The following is a 27,424-nucleotide window of genomic DNA, read 5'->3' on the forward strand; positions in this document are numbered from 1 at the left end:
CCTCTCAATTTGATGCTTTCCTCATTTTAAGGCTGGCGGTCTTCTTATCAACCTGTAAACCTCAGCCAAGCACCCTCCATTTATTCATTCAGTCTAATTCTTCTCCCACTTAGTTTTTCAGGGATAATGGCTTTCTTATTCTTACCACTAGTTGCCCCTTTGTTTTCTTGTTATGATGAACTGACTTGATTTTTTCTCAGATTATGCGTCCCATCTGATTTAGACCAAGAGTTGATTGTTTGACGGTATCTGTTGTTGGGGAGCTAATCACACAGATCTCATAGTTAAACTATATACATGATGTCCTCTTGCTTACCATCTAGCTCCAAAGCATCATATCCAAAGCTGTCATTGTCCTCTTCAACCAGGCTGGAATTAAAAACAAAGCATGAGATAATGGAAGAGAGAGAGAGAGAGAGAGAGAGAAAGCTGTTCACTTTCCAACTTTCAGCATATTTCATTCAGTTCTGACGGAGGAACTTTATCTGTGAAAAAAAAAAAGATGTTGGAGGTGTTGCATCAGGCAATGGTGTAGCTGCAAAAAAAATAAGCAAGTAACATACCCGTGGACCCAGGGAAGAAGCAGGAACATGGCAGGAAGACAGTATGTCAGCCAACATGGGAAGCATGTGGAACAGCAAGAAGATTCAGAAGGAAGAATTGCTAACAGCAGTGAGGGAATGAAGATATTGCTGAAAACAAAGGGAAGCTGCTGACTGATGGTCTCATATGTGTGACTTACACCACACCTGCTTCAGCACTGAGATAAATGGTTGCATAATACCTGCTGTATATATACAGCAGCATGGTTTTTTTCCATGATAGATCAAAAATGTCAGAAGCTCACTGACGGACAGACTGAATGCAAGGGAAGTGACTGAGGTGCAGCAGTAAAGGAGTAATTTACCTGCTTGATTTAAAGTCCTTGAAGCATTTTATAACAGCTTAATGGTACCACGCATGGCTACTTAGAAACCTACAGTAACAGAATGGCAAAGCGTACCAAGCTTTTGCACAGAAACTCTTATGCCACAGCTCTGATCCCAGTCCATCTCCCACTGACACAACCTTTCCTGTTAAGGGTGACTAGATTGGTTGGCCTTAAACACAAACAGTTAAAATTCACCAAAATTTTGCTCTTAAAGGGATATTGGGGGTGTCCAGCGAAGTGAGTGACCTGTCTGCTTCACTAGAAGGACTTCATTAAAGCTTGTCCTTTGGCTGCAAAGCTGTTTAAGTAACAGCTTGTTGTTTTCCCCATTCAGAATGATTTGTAGGTCTGCTGCAGAGCTGATATTCTTCATATTTGGCTTCAGGTGAAGGGTTAAATTTTGCAGCCAGTCTGGGGAGAATCAGCTATTTTTACACCATGCATAAGCAGGGAAATAATACACCTTTTCCTACATATTAAAGTATGATCTCACTTTTTTTTCACACAAATCAAGATCAGATGAACTGTGGAACTTGGCATGCAAATAGCAATTATTTTGGATTATGTTCACAAACAAGTTAAAAAACCTTAGCAGGCTAATTATAAAGTTATAAACTACAGTGAACTTCTGGGCATGCTCTTGAGTTAACTTGACTTTAGTGATTATTAGCTCATAAAAGTAAGGCCACATTCAGACCTTGCTCCAGGGTACCTTTTCCTTCCACGTGCCAGTGGGAAAGAAATGTGAGGAAAATTTTCAGATTTCAATACAGCTCAGTCTTCCAATGCCTTAACGTATGGAACAGGACATAGTCAAAGCTGTAGTGAAATAAGCCCACAAGATGAATAATATCCATGTAATCTTTACTGCATTCTGTAATATACTGCAAATATTTAAATGTTCAGGCATGCCAAAGACTTTTCAAGTTAAGCATCTGAAACATGAAACATGCAAATCATTAACAAAGCAACCCTTTTTCTCCATCTTGAATCAATGCAACACACTTTAAAAAGGGGTTTGGAGGACAATATAGGAGAACCTAAGGAAGACTAGAATAAACTCTGCCTAAAACTTCAGCAGCCTAGAAAATTGTGTGGGAGAACTAGCTGAGGATGCCCTCAATGGAAAGCTGTTTTGCAAAGCTTTACACAGATGAAGAGGGGCAAAAGCGGCAGTCTGCCGCTGTTTGTTTTGAAAAGCATTAAAAATCTAAATAAAGTTCTAATAAAGATTAGATCTAAAAAATAGATCTAATAAAGACCTAAACCCTCCACATATATTGCTTTCTTCTAAATCGGTTTGCTTGGGCTTTGTTCTTTTCTCCTTCTGCTTGGGACCTTTAGGGAATGTATTTGTATCTTCTGGTATTTCTGATACAAACACTGATGCTATTGACACCAACACCAAAACAGTATGTCCAAGTATTGCATTGCTATAAACCTTTTAGAAAAGGCATCAGTGCCATTTAGGGGACTGTGAGGCAGGCAAGGTCTCTCTCCTTCCTGCCATAACTTCCCATTCCCCAGCTGATCCGATTTCACTCGCAGGGGAAGTCCGCAGGGCCATGACCGGACAGAAGTGGAAGCTGCAGCAGCAGGTGAAGCAGAGGGCAATGCATCTCTCTCCCCTCATCGTTATGCTGAGATACAGAGCCCCAAGCTCAACAAAAACCACCTCCCTCCTCCACTTCTCCCCCCCCATTCCACACAGACATTCAAGCATCTCTGCTCTATTTTGGCAGTTTACAGAGGATAAGGAGGGGCTTTGAGAGAAGGGGGAAGGACAGGGACACAGACACAGGCAGCATGGAGCTGAGAAGCAAAAAGTGAAGCCATATCAGTCTACAGAGGTAGAGCACATTTTCCAATAGCATTGGTGCCTAGTCATTTCAGTACCGTTTCTTATTATGTACATTAAAAAAGTCAATGCTGCAGTGGTATGTATCACTGTGTCATTCATCCCAGCTGAACTACAGAGACTCCTGAGTGTTTTGAACAAAATTAGGGATGAAGGACTGCAGCCCTGAGAAGTTTAGAAAGTCAGTCCTGCTGCCTAATAAAAGCTCTCCAACTAGGGACAGACACAAGGACATCTAAGGTCCTTTTTGTCTCCTCCTTGTGACAACAGGTTTCGGGCATATTTCACCAGCGTGGCTACCTACCTGCAATGAGGGGCATCCTCTTTGCAACGTCGGACTATTGAATCATTTCCTGGAGGCTCAGGAGTGGTAGACATGATACTGTCATTGCGATTTCTCAGGGTTTGCTTTTAAAAAAAAAAAAGCGACAGAAAGGTTATCTGTCTTAAATGTGCTATCATTTCTAACTTACAGAAGCATTGGCCTGCTAGCTTGCCAGTGGTACTCTGCACTGTGAAGCACACGCAACAGTAAGAAAAATTTATTCTAGACACGCAGAATGCTACATATAAGAGCATTCATATTCATATATTCCAGTATTTTAGCAATATGCACAGTTTGTGTGCTGGCACAGTACCTTTTTCTCTGACCACATGACTGGCTGATTTACGAAAGAATTTTAACTTTACCCTTGATGTGTGGAGTACGTGTTGCACAGCTGACATATAGGAGGAAGAGGATGAAAAGCGGTGTGTATGTATAGTTATATATATAAATAGTAGGAATGAGGAAGAAAAATGCAGATCTCCATACATTCAATTATTAATCTAGTACACTGGAAACTAAACTCTAAATTGTACTACAGGGAAGTCATCTAAATATCCAACAGACATTCCAAAGAATATTCCTAACCCAGCTGAGATTATTATGAGTAGCAGGGAGTTCTTTCCTGGCTACTCTTGGATATAATTTTCATTTCCTGGGGGCAGCATTTTTCACGGTGTTCTAGAAAGATGTTTTGTTCTTTGTTATTAATGCTCTGCAAGAGCACTCTCTCTGTCTGCTTGTCCTGCTGTGTCAGTGCTCACATATGTATAATGGAATATCTACCTTGGGAGATTATGGGGATATAGCAAGCTGGGAAGAAATGGTTTGGCTGTGGTATGCAGAAATTTCCAACTGTCATCTGCACCCCTTTTCTCACTCACTGTTACTTATAGACAGGAAAAGCATTAGAGAACTCAAAAAAAACCCCTGAACATTTTCTTAAATAAATTACAAGGCAGCTTTTAAAGAAAATCTCTTCCTTCTAACAGTAAATATGAAATGGCATAAGGAGACAGCGAGAGGTCATAAATACATTTGAAATATCTTTAAATAAACATAAACCAATTCTGTGGTTTTGGAAAAGGCTAATAACATGGTTCTAACAAAATGCTGGTAAAAGGATTAAAGGAGTCTCTGACAAGGGCCTTGAATTTGATCACAGCTGGGCTGCTAGCGCAGTGCTAATACTGTGTTGCGAAAGCTCTGAACTGCATTGGGAGAGATGATCGTAGATGGACAAGGGGCGTCTGAAGGGTCCTTACAATTTTGCTGACTTCACAGCTGCTGATGGAGTTACTGATGGAAACAGAATTAGAGGAACTCGTGTCTGTGCGGCCATTGCTGGCATCAGCCCCATCTTCATCCTGTGCTCTGACTGCTGTGCTCGCAGATGACAGAGAAAAATACAGACACCAGAGAAAATTATGTCAGATCACTTTCAATACAGAGTCTTTCACAGATTTGCAACAACACTTAGGATTATCTTCCCATTTCAGTTTATCTTGTTTCCCCCACCCTGTGCTGGACAGAGGCTCCAGGAAGCGCTCTGTGCCCTGTAGTCTGGCTCCCTTTTCTTCCCCGTCGGCTTCCCAACAAAGTACACACATGCACGCCACTCTGGACAGCCTCTGGCCAACTTTTTCTTTCAACTCTGTCCTGTATGTTTTTATTAGATCTATGAATACTATTTGACAAATTAAAGAAGGATTGTTTTTATTAATTTATGTTTTAACTTCATCATCTGAATCTGGTAGTCTGCAATAAGGTTGGCTCACTGAATTATGCTTTTTTTACAACAAAAAATTTACAACAGGGACCAAGAAGCTTGAGATGCCTCAGCAGCCCCAGGTAGCACAGTGTGAATGTCTTTGTGGACTCCTTCCCTTCCCCAGCACCTCTAATTCGTATTAACGTTGCACTTTAACTGATACCAAACATACATACATGCAATATCTTGCAGCGGGAACCATGTTTCCCATCATATTTTGTACAACAGTGAGCGTGCTGCCGCACATAACAAATAAAGGAAGTGCTGCCTAAGATGGTGTTTGGTTCGAAAACAGTGTTACATAAATAAGAGGAATTAGGAGTAGCTCAAACATGAGTATACAGCAACTAATTTGGTAACTTGGCAGCTGGCTGATGGGTGGGTCAACCCCCCTCCCCCAACCTTTGCTTTAGATGTAAAATTAATTCCTTTTTCCTGAAGGACAAAGGAACTCACTAGATGATCACTAGATTAGGGTCTTTTCAGCTTTTTTCCAACAGCAAAAAGAGAATAGCATAATGACTTTTAGTACAGGTATTACACTGATGACTTTAAAATTTTTGTAAACTAAAAGGAAAATTGAGTAAACAGAAAATTTAGGTAAGCGATTGCAAGGGGTGCAATATTGTGTGTCTGTGGAGGTATCTTTGGATGGAAAGGACATTCAGGTAGAACACTTGACTACTTTAAATTATGACATTGTTCACTATGAGAGAAACTGTCTATTTTACTGACTTGGACTTAGTTAAGAATTTCCCCGGTTGGCATATTTGTTAAAACAACTTAAAGAGATTAAGTGAACGAGACAAAGCAACAGAAAAGGAATAAGGACATGGGTGCTCTTTCTGACCTTGAAACTCTGATGTTTTCTTCATGCTGACAGGGGATTTAGCTCTTGGATTTATCTAAAAGAAAGAGGACAAAAATCAGCACAAATGCAGAATATTTGCCACACACTGTAAACCAGATATTTTCACCCATTTTTCACTGTTATGCTGCAATAAATTTGCCCTCCCTTAAACAACAGGACCCAAAATTTAGAGGATATTTAGGTATCTAAATGCCATTGCAGTGAATGAGAGTTAGCTACGTAACTACTTTTAAAAGTCTGGCCCAAATGCATTGCAATTTCCAGATTCTGCTGAGGGAACAAAGAGACAAAAGTGCCTTGGGACTGGTCTCAGGCAGCTGTTAATACAACAGGCATCCTTTTGGAGTGTGCAATGTAAAAAATGCAGCTCTGTTGCCATAAGTAATAATGACAGTCAGAGCTCAGAAAGGTTATGAAGGGCAGGGAGAATTCAAATGCAGATGAAAGGAAAGAGAAGCTCAAACCCCTGAATGTTAGATTGTATATTTTATACAATTCATGAATGTAGCATCAGATAATAGCTGTATGAATGCAGCTAGTCGCGGAAATCATGGACCTAACTCATGCTACCCCTTACTCTTAAGTGAGAGGAAATTGCCATAATTTAATTCTAAATTAGGCAGTTAATTTTGCTCTAGATTGTGTCCATTTCTTTCTATTATTCCTTCCAGCTGATGCGAGCTTTTCCACCAATGCTTCGTTTTCTACCTTCAGTTACTTGTGTGCTGGACTTCAGGCATTATGTGATTTTTTTTCCACTACTGTTAAGGAAGCAAAGAATCAATTTATTGACAACGCTCCAAGAATGTGAATCAACAGCAGAAGCAAGGAGAATACACAAAATTGGGAGCAGGGGAAGAAAATGGTCTATGAAGCCTGATTATACCTGCTCCTCAAGATGCAAATCACCACAGGGCAAAAACTGACAGCTCACTATCATATACAAATCTATTCTTATCTTTATAGCACAGCACTTTCAGAGGCATGACCGCAACATGTATTATGTCTCTTAGTTCTAACAGCCCCTGCACTATATCATTCCAGCCTCATATTAAGACACACCTGGATTCCCTTTAGATTCACCCTTCTCTTGAGCCGAGCTTGATCAGGCAAGAAGAATTTGTTGTCTTCTGGAGACTCTTCAGAAGTGGAGGAGTCATCTGCTTCCTGACCATTGGCTTTTGGGCCAGGAGTCCCAAAGGTCTGGGAGATAATGGTAATGGGTAGATTCCGTGGCAAACTCTAAAGATCAGAAGGAAACACTTTACCTCTGAGACCAGTTTGGTACAATTCCTCATGGCCTCCCTTTAAAGTAATCTGAACTTTCTGTGACCCCAGTGCTTCAGAAACTCACACAGAATGTGGCTCCAGACCCAAATCGTAATTCAGATTGACATTTGTGGGGATTTCTGTTCACTGGGGCACGTTCCTCAAAAGTATTTGTAGTTTCTACCCCACTGTAGAAATTAATTGTCTTTCTGCATTTCCCTTCCATTTAAAATCAAATTGTGGAATTCCAGCCTTTGAGCTATGTGCAGCTATGTGTATGACACAGACAACTTGAACCCCACTGTACTGAAGAACTCACAACATTGACATTTAGTAGAAGGAGGTTATTTTTTTCAGTTAATTCATGGAGGGAATTAAAAAAGTCCCCTCTCCCTTTCACACCAAAATGTTTTTAAAAGCAAGTCTTAAAAAAAGAACTCATGTCTGTCTTCCTCAGCCCTACCTGGTCGTGAAAGTTATTGTCCTTAGAGAGCCGCCGGAGTTTGCACTCTAGGTTAACAATGCAAGCTTCTTTCCGAACTACCTCGATTCGGAGTTCATCATTTCTCTCCTCCAGCTCTCGAATCTGCTTCCTGTATTTATCTTTTTCAATCAGACAATGTGAATACTGCGTCTGAGCCTCATCACGCGAGCGGAATGCCTGCAGTGGAATGAAGAAACCTCTCTTGCACCTGGGCACCAGACACCTTCTCCTGCTGGTTTTGTTTGTAAGGTGTTTGGAATGGGGACGTCAGAACTGGTAACGATTCACCAATTAACACAGCAGTTAGGACCAGGATGTGCCACAGTAGTACCATTAAAAATTAGATGATGAGGGTGGTTCATTTCGAGCTCCCTCTTGGTTGGTGGCAAAATGCTCCAGAGTGCAAAGCGGATGACTTGATGCTAATATAAAGCCTGCAGTAGCTGTTGTTAAGATCTTGGTCCTCCCTGCCAGATGCTACGTTATGGAAACAACCCAATATTATCCTATGTTTAATTACTGCAATACAAATTCCAACAAGTAGCAATTTCTTGTAACTGTTTATTTTTTAATGGTATTTTGGGTCCAGTTACCCACAATTCCCCAAAGTGACACATATGAGATACAGGCTTTTGCTACTAATTTTCCCCACTTTAACTGTTAAATACCTGGTCTCGCTCCTTTTCCACCTCTTCTAGCTGTATCATCACAGTGTTCATACGGTGCTTGTACATCTCACAGTCTTTTCCTAGTGTTGAACACTTTAACTCCAAATCTTCTTTCTCTTCAAGGTACTGGAAATGACACATGTTAACCACCACTGCTCTCAGAGGTCTTTTGGGCACTAGCCTAAGATATTCCATCTTTCTATCCTTCCATTTCTCACCTTGTCTCTCAAGTCCTCCACATGACGAATCTCTTCTTGGAGATTAAAGATCTTGTTGACCAACTCATGGCGATCTTCTAGTGCCTCTTTACGGTCATGTTCCAGAATATCCAAAATGGCTTTGTCTGAATCTGGCAAACTCCGCTTGTCAGCCTGAGGAAAGACATTTTTAAGAGACAGGCCAGGGAAAGAAAGTAACAAAGACAGTAACAAACAAGACGAATAGAAAATGAACGTGGTGTTGCAATGGGAAAGCAGGAGAAGAGATGGACATTTGTTCATATTTTAAAATAGTGTCAGAAAAAATGAATAAAGGCTGTCTTGCTGTCAGAATAGTCTGATGAAGGAACTCTTTTACTGTTTTATTTTACTGGCTATAATTTGATCCATTTTGGATGCAGTGACAATTCTTCACTCCAAGCCCTGCATTCAAAACTCTTCTCTATTAATCAGCTCTCACTGAGCACAAAAATCACCTTTGCCAAGGAGCAGGGCCTAAGAAAACATTCAGGGGTATTTTTAAAGCACGCATAGGCTTTGCAGGGCTGTGCTCAGAGAATATTAAACATGCCTGGAGTAGCTTGTACCACTGCTTCATTTTCTATAGTGTCCAGCAATATTTTTTCTTTCAGATTTAAAATTAACAAGATTACCAGAGCAGGTTCAAAAAAATAAATTGCCATCCAAAATTAACCATAAATGGAAGATGAAAAAGGCATAAAATTCAAGCAAATAATATGCATATTTATTTTTAAAATGCCTAGAATATGTTGGAGATTTCAGTGATATTTTGGTTACCTAATATTTCTAAGTATACCTAAGTATTTCTAAAACAAACTGCCTTTTGTTTATTTATACTTTCACTTAGGAGAACTTCAATCCTATTTTTAGCTATTTCATGATTATTTCCCTGTTTCTTTAGGTGCTATAAGACCATTTCAATTAATATAAGACATTCTACATGAACCAGAACTCCCAGAACCTTCTATACTACACCCTTTTTCAATCTTTGAATTGCATTTAGAACTAAGAATTGTTAGGCACTGCTAGAGGTTACAGCCATTTCTGAAATGCATTCTCTTGATAATTTTTTGTGTCATTTAAGATGCCACAAGCCATTTCCAACAAAGTGCTAACCACTCTCACATACATCCTAATATTTAGCTAAGCTCTTCACAGAGTAAGACAGTGCTAAATTTGCTGCTTATCATCCTTTTTCCCCATCTGCCCAAAGTTAGTTAAGATCCCTGTACAAGTTACAGCAGCGTTCTACAGGGCATTCTGGTAACTAGTGACCTCTGTAAGTACAGAAACATTTATTACCCTCTGCTTCATTACGACCTTTTGGCACAGACATGACAACTGCCTAGAACAGGGTACACAGAGCCACTGTCAGAAATTTCTGGGCTGGTTATTTAACACAGCTTTGTAGTGACAAATTGGTACAAAGAACCACAGTGGGGCGAAAACAGAGTTGAATGCTCAGCAATTAAACAGCTGCACTCTGCACCTTGAAAGAGCCAATCTCTCATATGCAGCTTGATTTATTAGATGACAATTTTTTTTGGTAGAGCTCCTCCTCATGCATGTATTTGTACAAGGAGTAGTACAGACAGCTGGGAGCTATATAACCAACCTTCTGTTTTTCCAAACTTTGCTCTTATGCTTATCGTAGCTTTGCAGGTAGAGGTTTCACCCAACATTCCCTAGCATTTTAACAGGAGTATGTGTTGAGCTTGAGGTGAGGAGCGGTAGCAGAGACCATACCACCTCCTCTTGTGCATAGTTACCAGTTTCCTTGTTATGTACTCAACTTACTAAAAACATATGGGAGCTGTCACCACCTGTTGCTTCTCTGTCCCACTCTCACAGCCTCCTCCAGAGCCTTAGATCCTGAAGGGTAGCCACCAAGGCAGGCTGTGAGGAGATATGGGGTATGTGAGACAGTATGGGAGGAAAGTGTGGGGGTGCCTGGAGGCAAGGAGTGGTCGAAGCCTGCTGAATTCATCATCTGGGTAAGCAGGAGGGTTAAGTTGAAGTGTCTGGATTTTTAAATGTAGCAATCTGCTTTTATACCTGAATGATGGACTGTAACTCCTGGATTTTAGTCTTCATCATCTCATTTTCCCGCTCCAGCTCCAGAACCTGTTCCTTTTTGGGTCGGTTTTCAATATCATTTTTCAGCTTCAAAGACTGGTTCCTCTCCAGCTTGCATTCCTCTTCCACCTTGTTCAAGCGATGCTTCAGCTGGTCAATCTAGAGCAGCCAGAGAGCAGTGAAAAGAAGAAACAGGAAAGGAAAGAAATCATTCCTAGCTCTTATTGACTGCTCTGAAAACACTCTCACTTCCAGGTGAAAACATACTGTCATAGGTGGAAAAAATAGCTTGAACTGTAAATGCTAACAAGCAGCGGTAATTGGGTGTATGCACATGTGTGTTGAATGTCCACAATTGAACTGTTGAACTCTCAAGCAGAAGCCTGCTATTAGCTAGCTACAACTGCTATGGGCTGGTTGTAAACTTAGGTAACATCTGGACTAAAAAAAAAAAGTGGCACTCAATCCTCCAATAAATAAAGAAATACGAAACAGAACTAACACATAGGAGGCTGACCACACGTTGTGCTTTTGCACATAGACTATTTGGATTGGGTAAAACAGAGGCTTTGAGTTCTGGATAGGAAAAAGGGGTTCACAAAAAGAAAATGTGGTTTGAGACAGAAGGGGGCCTGGGAAGAAGAAGGTGATGATCCTGGCTAGAGGGAAGGTTTTTAAATGGAGGAATATTCTAGAGATCAGATTGTTGCACAGGGATGAAGGCCAGGGGATGCCCGGGGACCTTGGCCAGTAACGCCTGCGCCTGGTGACTGTGAGCAGCTGCACGGCACGAACCGACACGACTTTCTGCCCAACCACCCACACCAGCAGGGATCTCCCTGCGGGGAAGGGATGTTGGACCCAAGAGAAGGCAGCGCCGAGGTGGGGGACCGAGCAAACGACTGTGTGAAGAAACAAAGCGGGGTAAAATGTCTGATATCATTGGTTCGAAAATAAACCCCAGTGTCCAGATCCACTATGGGTAGTTGTTTACGCTGTCCCATCTGTGACGCACACACAAGCACAACTTTTATGGCACTTGAAGCATTTCTCTATATTTCCTAAATGGCCTCAAGCTGTTCCAATGCTTTATGTGAGACTTTTTGAATAAACCATCAACAGCTGTAGTGCAAACCTGGATAACTGCCCCAAGATATTATTGAGCCTGAAAAGCTAAAACTATGTTTTTAGCAAACAATTATGTTTTTAAAAATTTGTTTTAAAGTATGTTATGTTCTGTTAATCCATTACAACTATGTAAATTATCTGCCATTAATACACATCACTGCAGCTGGCATTTCTGTACACTTATGCCTCTAATCATCTGGATGAGCAAAGCAAATGAGAGCTCTACACCTTTCTACTGCCAGAGAAGGTCTCATTTTGCCACATGCCACTGCCATCCTCCATTGCTGCTCCTGATTAAAGCAGCCCAGAACATTTATCTCACCTCTAGCTGGAGGTCTCGGCTCCTTATCACAGCCATGCTCTTCTCGTCACTCAGCTGGGCATATCTCATGGCCAGATTGTAGTTCTCATCTTTCACCTTGACCAACTCATCATTGTAGTTGTTCCTCTCCTCCTTCATCTTGTTGTATCTCTCCTGGAAGGTCAGCAGCTCTATCTTGTTCAGTTTTAGCTGCTTTCGCTCATCCTCCAACTGGCGGGACTTAGCCAAGAGTTCACAGCGCTGCACATCTTTTGTCTTTACTTGCTGCTGAAGCTTAATGATCTCATTCATTAGGAAATGGGTAAGGCCTTCATGTCCCTCCTCCACTGAAAACGTTTGAACAGCTTATCAACTTCTAATAATGTAACATTATACTAAGTAGAATTAGCAGAACTGGGTAAGAAACAAATGTCCCAGAATATGTACAGAGGTGCAGAGTGTGCACAAATACATACCCATACTGGCAACAGTACAAATATTACACAGCACATTATTACCAGAATCACAATACACATGCACAGGCCTGTGGAAATAGCATAAACTTTGTCAAATGAATCTGTACAAGTACAATCAATCTGAATGCTTCAAATTTGCTGCACATGTGTAGGTCATCACTGTAATTTAGTCTACTGTTTCAATGTTTCTTATCTTGAGATTTCTTGTAATACCTATCATTCAATTTGAAGCTTCTCAGCTTCATTCAGACAACTGAGATGTTTCTTTTCTTTATACATTACTTGTTGCTAGAACATTTTGCATTGAAGGGGACTGAAAAACTGCAGAATGCTACTACAAGATTAGTTTTTATTTCCATTTCTTGCCTGAAAAATCAAACCCAGTCTTCAAGATAGTCCTTATTTCAACAGGCTCCTTTGGGATTGAATCTACTCACCAACAATAGTGGAAAATCTCCGTGTAGGTTCTTTCCCTGTCACCAGTTTGTAGAGTTCAGGGTAGTAAAACTCTAGGCTCTCTAAGAAAACTACATAGCCCCTTTGGCCCTTGGTGTGGAGAATGTCCAACAGTCGGCCTAAGTACAGAGAACAGAGAGAGAGGTGACGTATCAGCACTATGAGCAGCGTAAGCAGTACTGCCTCCCTGACGTCAAATCTGCTTAAGGTTCGTCTCTGCCACAGCAATGCGCTGTGGAAAATCTGGCTGATTAATTGAGTTCAGCTGAACTCATAAAGTAATGCCACGTATTCTTTATGTTTGTGCTGATCGTTATTCTGAAGGAGTTTGGGCAAATTGGTCTCTGGAACAGAAATTTCAAAAGACATGTTACTCAGTGCAGCCTTTACCAGGTAGCACTGAAACGCTACGATGGCAGACCCTTCAGTGACAAATCATGAAGCATGGCAAGACAACTGAAAACCTACTCTTGGAATGGCATTGGTTGCTGCTTGTGTTAACTGAAATATTTGCCAAGGCTTTGATGGCAATATGAACCCCATGAGCTCCCATCTGCACAGCACTGGAAAGAATCATTGTTATCAAAATAGCAGCAGCAGATTCCCCCCTTTACATTAAATCTCCTGTAAATGAGATATAGGGTTTCCATTTGATAATCTGTAATTTGATACAGGCTCCCTCCAGCGTTAGGAAAATAATAGGAATACAGATGTAGCCATTCACGAAATAATTACCTGCTCGGTTAATTTTGGAGGGCAGCATAAGTGAGTTAAGCACCTCATCCTCATCTTGCTCATCGATTACTTTGCACTGCCGTAGGTATGGGGTCAGTTTGGCTGGATTGATGTACCGGCTCAGCATGTGCCGGTTGCATTCTACATTCTCCCACAAAGCTTCCTCCTCGTCTTTCAGTGTCTCCAGGCAGTCATCCATCTCTGGCTCTCCTCCTTAACAAGAGAAACAATTGGAAAATGAACATCAGACAGGACAGTTTCTATCCTGCTACTTTTTTGTGCTTCCATGTCACACAGGATGAGCTTAAAATCCCTTCTGCCTAATGCTGAATTTGTCCTGTATTGAAACTGTTTGAACTGAAGTGCAGCCTGTCCACTGCTCATCTGGAAAGTGACAGTTCAGAGAAGTGCTATCTTGAGTCTATGAACTATTGCGTATTGCTCTCTAGTGATGAATCTGTAGCTCAGCTAACTCCATGAAGTCTTTACAAGTCAGAGAATCCCTGTTCATATTAGAAGCAACAGTAAAGGACATGGTGCAATGCAAGAGAGACTGTGAACATGCAGAGCTCAGAGCAAAGACAAATACTTGCTGCACGCAACTAAGGCTTTCATTCTCACCTCCTTTGTTTCTCTCAGCTGTACTGCTTTGAACCTGCATTTTTTCCTGCATATATGCGATAAGCCAACACATTTAAATGACTGCACCACAAGAATAGTTAACTCATAAGCAAGCAGTTACGTATGTCTGCCTTCTGCAGCTGTGTATAGATTGACTGATGTGTGGGCATGAATGCAAGTACCTGTGAGTTCAGACCTTGCCTTTCTCCGCATGAATGGGTAAGTATGAGCATTGTATCACTGAAGTCTGAAAATGTTCTTGACTCATGCAAATATTATCACATGATTTCTGAGTGCTTGCTAAGCAATTTCCTGCCAACTCCTAATTTGTAACCACCTCATTAGAGAAGGTTACAAGACAGGCAACAATGACGTGAGAACTAAAGTTAAGAGTAAAGAAACTTTGTAAAAATCTTCCCTTCTTAATTTTGTAATAAATGTTAACCTTTGAAACAAGTTTTATTTTTGCATTCTAGCTTTCTCAAGATCTTGTGATCCAGGTGGCACTAGGAAGAGAAGCTTCTATTTCAGGAGTTATTTTACCCCACCAGAGACCATGGTATAAGAAGAATGTGCAGTTCTTAGGTCATATGAGATGAGAGGTGTGCTTATGAGACTTTGCTGGTAATCAGTAACTAGAGACTTCAAAAGCAACATGTTGTTTTTCTTGGACCAGAAGAATTCTCTCTGTTGTGTTATATTTTCCTCAGCTTCCAACTTTAGGAACTGCAAAACAGCCTGTGTTACACTGAACATCACTGGGCAAAACCAGCTATTAATCTGTATAGACAGGGGCTAATAACTCCTCATTTTGAAAATTAAAAACAAAAGTGCTAATCTGTTAAATAATGTGTTTGTCAGTGTTCTATCATAATGAAATACAGAATAGTCCTACAAAAATCTTTGCCTGATGCTTTCAAAGGCCTTCCCCAATTGTCCAAAATCCCAGGCTGAGATTCAATATCTCTATGAGAAAAATTTGGATGGGTTCTTCATACTATGGACAGGTTAGGGGAGTATTGCCAGGGGTTTTGTTCCTCTCCTGTGCTCCAGTAGCTATCCCAGAGTTCTTTTCTTTGTAGTTTCACATCTTAGGAATCACTAATTTAGCATTTGCTCTGCTGCTTGCATGTAGATGTCATTACTCTAGTGACTGCTATTAAATGGGCCAGGAGAGAAAACAGTCCTCAGAGGGCAAGGAAGACTAGGTCTGCTCAATGGGATCCAGAATCATGGGGGCATGGCTGTAGTTATGGGAAAATCTCTCTGGTCTTATGAACTCCTCACAAGCTGGATTAAAGTCTTACTGAATGCCAATATTTATGTGTGGTAAAGATGACACTGCAGTAATGAACAGTATAAAGGTAAAACAATAGAAAAAGCTGCATAAAGTAGGTAGCAGTGGGAGGAATGCTAAAGGTGAAATAGCTTCATCTGAAGTCCACATACATTCTCATGAATGTCACCCTCCACCACCTATTCTGGAAATAACTGTATTTCACTTCAAAGGTGAATTTAACAAACACTACATAATTGGAGAAGCTGAACTTTTGGAAGTAGAATGCAGTAAAGCAGAAGGTCACACAGTACCTTAGTCAATTTACAGCCACAGCTACCTATTGCATCTAAAAAAAGGTGTGTTGCAGGCCCTTTAATTTTGGGGAGCGTACCAGGAAGCTCACAGATGGGCCTCAGAGTGCAAAAGAAGCACTTGCCTGAATTTCATAAAATGCAAGATATCTTGTAATCTGCTGCGCTGAACCAGAAATTATTACACACTGTCAGCAGTTCCCTCAGGACATTAGTAAGGGATTTCTCCATTAAATGATTCAAAGAAGAGTTCACTCATGAGCATAATTCTCAACATGAATACATTTTTTTATCTGACATTAAAAATACCTTTATCAAATAGTCCCTCGTGTATGGGCATAATACATCCATACTGTTATTTTGGGGATATAACGTTTAATGGGAAAGTAATAAGTATATTGCATGAGTGGCTAAGAATTTTAAAAGGAGATTTCTGGTAGCAAACTCCTGTTAAACACAGTCTATTATCAGGAGCAAGCCCTTAGAAACAACATTTAGTGGGGTGGTCCCTCACTGCCATGTAGGAATTTCAGAGTCTTCCTTTTGCTTTCTTCTTTGGATTTCCACCTTGGAAATGTCCTACCAGAAGCAGAGCTAAGCTCTCTCCTAACTCACTGTGCTGTTCATCGCTCTCAGGGATTACTGCTGCATAATGGGTAGCACTCCTCTCTTTCCTAGAGCTTGAGGTGTTGCCTCTATTGTGTTTCGTTGGCCAGACTGGTCTAAGAGTATAACCCCCAAGTAACTCCACTGGCTTGTGGAGCTATTCCAGAGATAATAGCAACGGACAGCTGGTATTAGTACAGCACCCTTTTTAGTGGGCAAATATTTCTTTGATTTAGTATTTAATATAATGTTGAACAGGAAATAAAATGTTTGTGATTGGTTGAAATTTTGGTGTGCTGGTCAAAAACCAGATGTGACAACTGAAACACAGTGGGAAACCAATAAAGGTATTGTATCAGTGGCTTTAATTTTAAAAGGTTTTCAGCAGCACATGCATTTTCTAGGTATTTAAAAGACCTTATTCCCTGTTTCTGTCCTTCCTTCCTGTGATGATATTGCAGAAAAGTTGTTTTCACTTATAAAATTAAAAATGACAAATTTAGAATATTTTCAAATGTGTAATCACCTATTTAATCTGATCTTTATTACCGTTATCTAGTTTCTGATTCCAACACCTCTTGAGTTGTAACCTAACACATTCAGAAGTTGTGATATGTCGTAGAAATACTATGGCATCCATTACAAATCACAGGTGTGAAGCCACAGACTTGGACTGACTTCAACAGACATTAACCAAAAAGAAATAAGAATCGCCACAGCAGTTAAAAAATTGCTCTCCTGCTGCTCCTTTCAGTAGTTAGTATACAACATAGCTTTTAACTGCGGGAGATCTTAATCCAGTAATAATCTCAGCTAGTCCCATCTATTTCAAAGATCTCTGTAGATGCAGACAAATAAAAGAGAGAATCTCTTTTTACATTAAAAGAAACACTCTACTCCCCTCATCTCCTTTTCTCTCTCAGGGACTATCCTTCTCTTGGCTGTTAGACACAAATGAATCTTTCTATGTGTTTGCTATTTTTTTGTTATATTTTTCAACTGAACAAATCACCTTGCAGTTAAAGCTGTTCTCTGTTCTCACTCAGACTCCACACTTTCATATATCAGTGACACTCTCCACTGATCAAGGGAATAAAGCCTGCAGGCTTCAGAACCAGGGGTTCTGTAAAGCGCTCATCGTCAGGTCACATCTAAAGCTTCATTTTTTATGATTCATTTCATGATGGTGCAGAAATTAACCCTTTAGCCATTTCATTATTTGCATCCCCTTGCTCTGAATTCTTGCCAGCCTGTCGATACTGAGAAATTTCCATGTAACAGACTGCAAATGCTGGGCTACAGCTAGGTTTTCTGATTTCTTGATATCTCCTTTGTGAAATATGAAAAAAGGGTATTGTCCTCATACAGAGAAGCAGGAGGAAGTTTATTTTGGAAGAGGTGATCTATTTTAATGTTTTGGACTTCTGCATTTGTCACAGGTGTTCACAGACTGGCAGTATTTAAAAAGAAACCACAACACAAAATATTTGTGCAAATTATAAGTTAATAAGAACAGAATTTTATGTTAAATACTAAATATGTGTATGTAAACCAGGAAAGGTTTACATATAAATTATCACACTTTAAAGCAAAAATAACGATGAAAATAGCACTTTAAAACTGTGTATATAATTATCCTCAACATTTTGAGGGTATTGTATTACATCCTCTTTCTATGCATTTGTCTAGATTTCATGGGGCAATATGCTTTTCAAGTTTGTATAGCACCTCACATGATAAAGTATAACAACAGGGTGATTTTCTCAAAAGCTGCTTGTATGGATATGTGCAGATTTGCAATATCAAAGAACCACAAAACCACAAAGGGATTTAGAGCTATTTTTAATTTTAGAGGAAAGTCACAGTTTCAAGTGATAAGGAAATTATATTCCTGTGCTTAAGGACAGGAGAGCTCTATTTGCACTCCTGGCTTTCTAAAACGCTGAATACCAGCGGTTCCAAATTATGTTGGCTGCACTGCTGGATGTTCTACGGTACTGAAAACCACTTTTTAAAGGCTTAAACATTGATTAAGAAGATTAAATTTGCTTACCTATACTTGCAAATTTTTTGCATACAGGTGCCTAAATCTGGACTCCCAAAGGAGAGGAGACAGTGTCTTCATCTGTCTTTAAGAATTTGCACTTTATATTCATTCTTTCTACCTCAGTGTCCCCAGCTGAAAACAAGGCTGGTAAGAAGTGTATTTTATGACAAGGTAGGACTCGTTAATTAGTGACTGCAAAGCACTTGGAACCACCAAGATGGGAAGGCCCTAGAAAAACATTTATTATTAGTGCAGTTTTATTACTTCGGATTTTGCAGGCCTTAGAATACTTTCTGAAGACAGCAGCACTGTTGAATGGACTGGGCTATATTTCTGTTTTAGGTCACAGTGGCTGTATATGGAAAGAACGATTCTGTATGTATCAGAACCCCCTCTTTATATAAAAGATTCAACCAGCTTACTGAATGCCACAGTTTCAGCAAAATATAAAAGAGAAATATAGAATAAGAGATACCAAAGTAATAGAAGAGCAGGAAGGTTTAAACACAAAATAGGATTGTTTTAGCACAAATGTATTCTGTTCAATTCCATTGAGTCAATCTTCCTGTCACACGCAACCTACAAAAAAACCCCAAAACTCTGGTAGACTCGCAAAGTTTCAGTGAGGTAAAGCTAGATCTTCAGTGAAGCCAGATGATAGCCATAGTCATAAATACTACTCCCATTTTCCGAACAGAAGAGAGACAGAGATAACCAAAACAAACTCCCTAACTGCTTCAAAGGGCTCTGGAGGCATATTCATTTTGCTTCTATAAGCAGAAGAGGGAAAGAAAATTCCTTTCATTTTCATAACTATTAGCTCAACAACAACCAAGTGAGGAAAAAGAAATGAAGAATTCTATCATGTTACTCTTATTCAGTATCTCTGCTCTATGAGAAAAAAGAAAGCAATAGAATAAATCAGAGATTTCTCTCTAATCACTATTCCTGTCCTAACAGAAGAGGGCCAGAAGGATTAATACAGAGGAACTCTCTTTAATTATCTCTCCTTTGCCTTTATTTACTCTCCTAAGAACAGATTCATCTAAAACTCCATCTCAGAAAAAAAGAAAGGGTAATGCATACATAAAGCACAGATCAATTATTAGTATTGTTAGTCAGTTTACCCAATGGTTTGCTTAGTATCACCTAAACCAGAAAACACTATATGCAACAAAGACACACAAGTTTTTCAATATTGCAGGATAATATTGCTTAAGAGCTGAACAATCCTTGCAGTGAATTCCACACTTACTATATTTAGCTTTTGTCTGGTTTTGAAATTGCATATGAAATTCTATAAAATACCTATCACTTTCTGGAGGAAAAAAAACTATTTACACATGAAGAATGTTGTTTTGCCCAATGAAATATTGTTGCAAAAGACCTTAATCAGTGCAGTAATACTTGTTAGGATCCTGTAAGATCTCTGTTTCATAAAAGGCTGAGATCTATGCTTTCCCATTTTGCCCTCCATCTGGTGAGAATATATAAAGTCTACATCTTCCTCAAGTCTGCCAGCTTTAGAACTTCAGCACTCTTATCATCTTATCACACAGGAAGGAAATGACTAATTTTGTCTCAATAGCAAACTGACAGCAGATTGTGCTACCTTGAACATGCAACATCCAATCAGATTTGGTTGTAGAACATATATTACCAACAATAAACAAAGAAAATGGAAAAATCCTCCTCTACAAATAGCTTAAATGATGTTTGGACGACTCTGTCATTTTTCTATGTGTCACTATTTTCTACATACACTGAAGAAGCTTCTAGCTCCCTCAGTAACATACCATCTAAGCACTACTGATAGAGGAGCAAATTTAGAGGGTGGATTCATCTCACCAGTTTGAATTAGGCATCTAGTTTAACTTAGAAACCTAGTTCCTCTCTAGCGAATGGAAAATGGTCTGTTCAAAACTTCATTCCACCATTTTATATTTCTACCTTAGAATGCCCTCTAAAGATTGGTTTCTAGTCGCCACTAGTTGCTTAGGTTCCTTCTAGAGTCAATGGAGAGAGATTTGTCCCTTCAGATGGCAATGACTACCCTGGTGATTAGATGGATATTATTCTGTTTTCCCATGTTGTTTAAGAATCTGATTTCAGAAACTATTAGTACTACCATTATTAAATTATAATATATGTGAAAGTAAATGAGAAGTGAGAGAGGTGAGCAATGAGAGATGGAGAGAAAAAACTGAAGAGGAGAGAGAAAGATGAGATTTGGGGGTGGAAAATGGTGAGGACAAGGGAAAAGGAAATATAAAAAGGGAACAGGAAAAGAAAAAGAAAGTTAGAGAAAGGGGAACTCAACAGAATGAAAGTGAGGAACAGAAGTGAGGTAGAGATGATAACAGGAAAGGCCTTAGTAAAGGCAAAGGGAAGGAATATGGAGTGTAAAGCAAATGAAGGGATAAATAGGGAAGGCCCTGCCACAGATCCTGACACGTTAGAAATTAGTGTTAGTTCTGAGCATGCAAATCAAGATAATAGCACAATAATTTAAATAAATAATTTACCACAGGAATTTAGTGCATCTATTTTAAAGGATTTGCAAAGTAGCAGTGGAGAGCTGAAAACCTGACATTTAATAAATGCTTTAATCTACACATCCTCCATCCTGTTACGCATGATGATGAGGAGGACAACAGAAATCACTGTGCTAACGTAGTACAAATATGTTTATATATCTGGCCTTTTTTTCTTGAGTGCAGCATTAGCTGCTGACATGAGCATTTCCTTTCAACTAATGTGTGCTAAAAGCCAAGATCTAAAAAAGAAGCTGTCATCTTCAGGCTCGAGGGCTCATGAGAATGCTGGTCCAACAAATGCTTCAGAAGTCATTACTAGGTTCCAGGTTAATTTTTTCTTGAGAGTGACTCACTCTATTTTTACAGTTGATAATGAGATTCTCACTAGCTTAGGAGGAGAAAGAGGCACAACTGGGGGCAAACGTATAGTACTGTGTGATTAGGAGGAGTCTAGAATTAAAAATTCAAGTTGCCCAAACATGAAGATGAATTTGATGTTCATAGGTTAGGTCTCAGTAAATGTGCACTCACATTACAAAAATCAGCACATTCTTTGGTACAGAAAGCCAGTGTTCATAAGGGATTTGCATAGACTGATCTACATAAGGACCCAGTAAGGACAAAGATTCATTAGCTGATACATACATATGAAACTCACAGATAGCCTGATTATCATCGGTGTTAACACTTCACTTCTATTAATACGAGTCACATAAAACAGGAAAAGAGAAAGAAGTGTAGCTCTGCCATACAAAACTGCTACTTAGTCTGTGTATTTAAAAAATCGACATTTTCTACAAACTCTTATGTTACACGAGTTTAAAAAAATAACAAAAAACACTCAGAGAAGAACATCTTCCATGCAGTCAGATAATGAGTCCTTGTAGGTGATACTCTCATCCCCAAACAGTCAAAGGATAATGCGGAACACATTAGGTGGGAGGACTGCACTCTAGTTTAACAATCTCCAAATTCAGCAACAACTGACAGTAAATGGGTAGGCCATTCTTACAACAGAAAAGGTTACACTCCAATCTTGAATACTGTCAGATAATCTTACTGTAATTCACCATGGCCCAAGAAAGTTTGAAAATAATATTTCATATAGCAGGCTTTATAACATGACAGGAAAATAAGACAGAACCGTATATTAAGAATCCTACAGTTAGTGAAAATACGCAAAATACAAAGAATGAACAAATAAGAAGACAAGTCTCATAACCCTTGTATAAAGATCAACCTTAACAAACAATACTACTCCAAACACATGAAAAATAACCCACATGCAAACTGTTTACTGCATTACAACAGCAGCATGCATTGATTGTGATGAGAATATGATTCAGTTAACTGTCTTAAATGCACTATGCAAAGGTATAATAGCTCCCCACCTAGCTCTGTGAAGTCTTATCTGTTCATGTTTAGCTCTTAATTGCTAACAGTATATTCTGTTGGATCAAACACTGTCCAGTCTCCTAAGGGTGATGACTGCTACGATTCATATATACATTTTGTTCATTTTATGTAAATGCACAACTTAACGTAGATAGAATAGACATGTATACCTTACTCCATTTGTGACCTCTTTGTAACTATTACTTTAAAATAGACCCCAATTTTAAAGAACAGACTGCTGCCTTGCACATGCTAGTTTGACTGTGGCTTGAAGAATGACATATACGCCTTACAGAACAAATACCTGTAGACTTTCCACCTCAAAGTCACTGGAAGAAGTAAGCTTCACTCCTAGTCACACACTGCCACAGTCATTGATGTTCTGCTTATTGACAAAATCCTCTATCCTTGTAAGCTTGCTTAAAGCTGCATGAACCTCTCAGCCAGCAGAGCACAAAACACACAGAAGACAACTGGATGCCATCTGACAAGAAAAAGTATACGATAGATCACAAGCAGCCTGGCCTAGGAAGGACAAAACCTCACCAGGAATCAGAAGGAGCTCGCTATTTTACTGCTGGAAATTAGAATTCTCCTTTCACATGGAAATGGCTGTACTTGTTTTATGAATACATTTTTCCCACTTATGCTTTCTGGTCACCTCCTCTTCTTCTTGCTCTGCATCCTCTCTGCATCCTCTACTTCATGTACCAGTGTTGCGGGACTGTGTCACGTAGCTCCGGAAACATACACCCACCATCCTCTCTCTCAAACGTACTGCCTATATATAGTAGATAGAAAGGTGCTGGGGGCTGCCTTACTTCCCTTTTCTTCTAAACAGAGGTTGTGGGTAACTTTCAAATATGACACCATTGCAGAGGAAAGTCTTAGAGGAAGTGTTCTCATAGCCACAGAGAGCTGTGCGCTCTGGATGGAGCAGGAGAGGCCTGAGGAGGTCTTCCTTTCCTGCAGATAATACAGCTAGGGTTCATTAACAATTCTATGTCACCAAAGAAGCCTCACTGTAAGGCTTGCAATTAAGACCAGGAAAGCAACCTCTGGAAAACAGAGAGACAACTCACTTTCCATCCTGCAGGAGGGCTCCTTTAAGTCACTTCTGTAGCAATTTAAAGCAAAAATTGTCTGATTCTTTACTTAATGGGACTGTACTTTATTTCTGTAAGCGGTAACCTCTCTATGACCTTGTCTTTCTGTCTTGGGGAAGAGATAATACCAAATACTTGGCAATTCTATATTTCCTACCTTCAGAGCATTGCAAGGAGGAATTAAGTATCTTCTGTTGCTTTCTCCATAACTAAGTCCATTGCCCTGAGGATAAAATGCTGTAAAGCATCCGTGTGGAAAACTTATCCCAGAAGAATTAACTAACCATTAGAAGAGACTAAAGTCTGTTCTCATCAGGAAACTCTGGCCAGTTCAGTTCATGGTTAACATATATTTTTTGAAAAGACCAAAGAAGCAAAGTGCTAAAATAGCAAGAAATCTGACCATCCATCTTCACCCGAGTGTGGTTCCCAAGAATGAGTGAACATAAGGAGAAGTATGAGAACTTTATTGAATTCTTTGCTGACTGTGGAAATAAATATTTGTGCAAATAGCAACTGTAAAGTGATCCAGAATTACACTCCATCTGTGAGCATCCCAGTCTTTAAGCACAGGCAGCTGCTGCTAAAACAGCATCTACAAACAATATTACAAAAGCAAGATTTGCAGGATTATAAGCACCCAAATCCTGATATTTAGGAGAAGATGTATAATAGTACAAAGGATGGTAAGGGATCACAACCAACTAAAAGTCAGTGGAAGTTTTATTTTATTCTCCTAACTTATGCCCTGAAGCATAACAATTCCTTATGTGCTATCTGCATTAACTGTACCTCATAGCATAAAGTGTCACAAGCTAACAACAAAAGCATTTGCAGAATGTGCAGAAAAGCATTTGTTTTAGATGTAGTGTTGTATTTGTGTATGAAGTAAGGTTACATGCAATACGAGCACTAGTAAATGGCTCCCACACATGAGGATTGATTTCCCCTATTTCTCATTCCTACTCAAGGTCACAACTCGTAATTAGGGTCAGATTTTCAAAGAGTGTAGGTGGCATTTAGGCATCAAAATGTATGGTCAGATTTTTGCAAAACTTGCCTCAGAGTGTGGGATAAGATAGTGTTATGAATCACAGAGCTGCTGAGAGTTAAGCACTTTTAAAAATCAGGTCTTTCTTACATGCTTAAATTGAAGCTAAGCTCTTTCAAAAATCTTTTCTCAGCTGGAGCTTTCTTCAAATGCTAAGTATTTGAAAGATGGGCCTTTAAAGCTTCGTGAGGTGCTAATTTTTACATGAATAGGAAACAGCTCTATATAGCACCTATAAATCTATCTGGCAGCAGTATTTAAGTAGTTTTGATTCTCCAGTATTGTATAAACTCTCCAGTGGTACACATTCCACGGGGAAGAGGGCAGATGTTGTGTGTCAGTCCATACCTGTGTTAATTCTAACCCTTCTGAATCCATGAAACAAATATTTTGCTAGCTAACAGGTGATGGTAAACACTGCTGATGCATCAATCTCTTTTCACCATATTGTCTCCAACTACAATTGAGATTTTAAGAATTAGATGAAATTTTAAGCTTTAAGAGACATAATAAAAGAAGGGTTCTTTCTACATGACTAACAATATGAGGAACAAAAACAAAATTATTTTTCTTATGCTCTTATGCTCAAAAATTAATACAGTGTAGAAACTATATGAGGTTTTAGATTAGACTCTCCTTCCATCATTATTTGCTCTATTTATCTTTTTTCTCAAAGCTGGTAAATTCAGCCTTGCAGAATCTACACCGCTGACTCAGCTAACTAAGCCAAAACTCATAAAAATCTATTTTAAAACGGTCCAATGATTTTATTTTCTAATTGTAAATATGAAATTTAATTAGCATCTCATTGCTAACGAAGTCACCACGGAAGATGAGACTGAGGAATTAGGCACAGGGATGGAACGTCAAGCGTAAAACAAAACAACTGTTATGCAGGAGCCAGTTTAACTCCTGCTTTCCTCCACTCAGATTTCAGATCTTTTAAGAATTATGTGCTATGTTCACACGTTTCCTTCTTTTATGGCAAGGCCCTTCTATCTTCTATGGCATTAATTACTCTAGCATGATATAGCATCATGCAAAATACAAAATAACAACAGATAAGGTTCACTCTGGATTAGAAACAGAAGATACAGCAAGTTGGAACTGAATTCAAAATCCTATTTTGTCATGAGCTACCCAGGTCAGTAAGTGTTTCAAATCCTATAAAAGCAATACACTCATCACCTGAGAAAAGAACTCATTCTTCAGGGTACTGCAAACATCAGAAAGATTAAAGGAATTTTTTTAAAGCAAGCATATGGAGAATTTAAAAAGCCTCTTTAAAATAGGAAATGTGTCCAGCCTTTTCATTATTAGCATTCCTAGAATGTGTGTCCTAAGCTGACATCAACACTGATGTTGGCATTACTGGGTGAAATTCTGTGTACTGTGAGCTGCCTCTACCATCTTCTCTCTGGAGTTCTTGAGAGGACAGGAGCTCTTGATCTGTCTTTTGCCCACCCATGCCTGTATGACAGGGTTACATAAATACACGTCCCTGCACAGCAACACAGATGGTTACCTGAGATGAAGGCAGGGACTTCTACTGTTCTTCTACTGTTGCTCCATGAGGTGCCTCGTTCAGGGAGCACAAAATACAGATCACAGGAGAGAGGACTCGATGAGAAGTGGGCAAGTACCGTGGGAAAGCTCTGAAAGGGCTGATGAACTACAGTAACCACAAAACTGTACTTTCTCCTCATACTCACACTGAAATTGTTCATAGCAAGTTAGTGTGGGAGGAAGTGTTTACAGGACCTGTCCTGAGAGTGAGTAATTATTAATAATTCCTGGATTGCTAGAAAAGCTTTTGGAGTAACTCTGTTTGTGGGCATGCCCCTTGGTTGATCTCAATGACAATATTCTCTAGGGTAAAAAGGGCTTTATTAGTGCTGGTCCTGGTTACTGATGGGTGGGCAACCTTTTAATTCTTGTAAACTCCCTGATGTGACTTGAAAGCTGGAAACATCCAAGAATGTGGTTGCAGCATTGTAAAAGCTTACTGCTTTGCAACATGACAAAACCACCTATTCTTCTTTATCAGTAATGGAAAGCAGAAATTGTACGTTAAGCAATGTTCTATGTAGTAAGGCAGGGGGAATTCGGTGGCAGTGAAGCTTTGTTGGATGCTGTCAGACTAATTTTCTCTTGACAATCTCATAATGTTTTAAAAGTACTGTTAGGTTTTCAGGGCAGCCGCCAATGAGTACAGCACTATTTTCATACCAGTTGTAAGGATCAGCAGACAGAGTGGGTAAATGATACTCATGTATCCACATTGCCAAAACCAAGGGCACAGTCTACAGGTTCTGATGATCAGTTGTCCTGCTATACTTAGAGCATCTCCCTCCATCTCTCATTTGAAAGCCTCCTAGTAGAAGCGACAGTCTATATTCTGATGAAAAGCAGCAAGAAACCTCTTTAGGAACAGTTCATTTTCTAGATTCTGTCTTCACGTTCCTCCTTGCATACAGCAGGAAAAATGTTGGCTCTGAGAAAGTAAAAATATGGAAGGAGAACCATATACCTTATTTTGACATCCTGACCATTTCTCTCCCCTAGAATTAGTCCTTTCTGTCCTAGCATCCCTGCCTGCTTGGAAGTAAGGAAGCTGTGAGAAGGAAGACTGGTATTTCACCTTTCTAGTAGTCATGTTCTTTGTATTTTAAAATACATTTAATATATAAAAAATATGGTAAAAATTGCAAAAAGAGCCCAATTTACCTATGTCCTGTTTTCGAAAGTGATAAAAATACACAGGAGCCTACGTTCTCATTAACAGATATGAGATTAAGGATTCAATTCTGACAACTTTTGGAGCTTAACAACTTTTAGATATTGTAAGAAGAGTCCTTAGCCTAATCCTGGCTGCTCATTCCT

General features: G+C 39.5%; 1 protein-coding gene across 1 annotated transcript in view; it reads right to left on the minus strand.

Moving 5' to 3' along the window:
• Window positions 1–27,424, minus strand: part of CARD11 (caspase recruitment domain family, member 11) — a 47,462-nt gene that overhangs the window by 10,698 nt on the left and 9,340 nt on the right. Inside the window, exons 2-13 of the mRNA XM_009582544.1 lie at window positions 13,589–13,801; window positions 12,835–12,972; window positions 11,943–12,268; window positions 10,472–10,651; window positions 8,396–8,548; window positions 8,178–8,303; window positions 7,489–7,686; window positions 6,819–6,998; window positions 5,736–5,790; window positions 4,380–4,495; window positions 3,094–3,197; window positions 317–369 (exon numbers count right to left, since the gene is read on the minus strand). Of these exons, the coding sequence (XP_009580839.1) occupies window positions 317–369; window positions 3,094–3,197; window positions 4,380–4,495; window positions 5,736–5,790; window positions 6,819–6,998; window positions 7,489–7,686; window positions 8,178–8,303; window positions 8,396–8,548; window positions 10,472–10,651; window positions 11,943–12,268; window positions 12,835–12,972; window positions 13,589–13,801 (1,842 nt within the window). The remainder of the gene's footprint in view (window positions 1–316; window positions 370–3,093; window positions 3,198–4,379; window positions 4,496–5,735; window positions 5,791–6,818; window positions 6,999–7,488; window positions 7,687–8,177; window positions 8,304–8,395; window positions 8,549–10,471; window positions 10,652–11,942; window positions 12,269–12,834; window positions 12,973–13,588; window positions 13,802–27,424) is intronic.

This window comes from Fulmarus glacialis, unplaced genomic scaffold (genome assembly GCF_000690835.1).
Source record: "Fulmarus glacialis isolate BGI_N327 unplaced genomic scaffold, ASM69083v1 scaffold30257, whole genome shotgun sequence".
NCBI lineage: Eukaryota > Metazoa > Chordata > Aves > Procellariiformes > Procellariidae > Fulmarus > Fulmarus glacialis.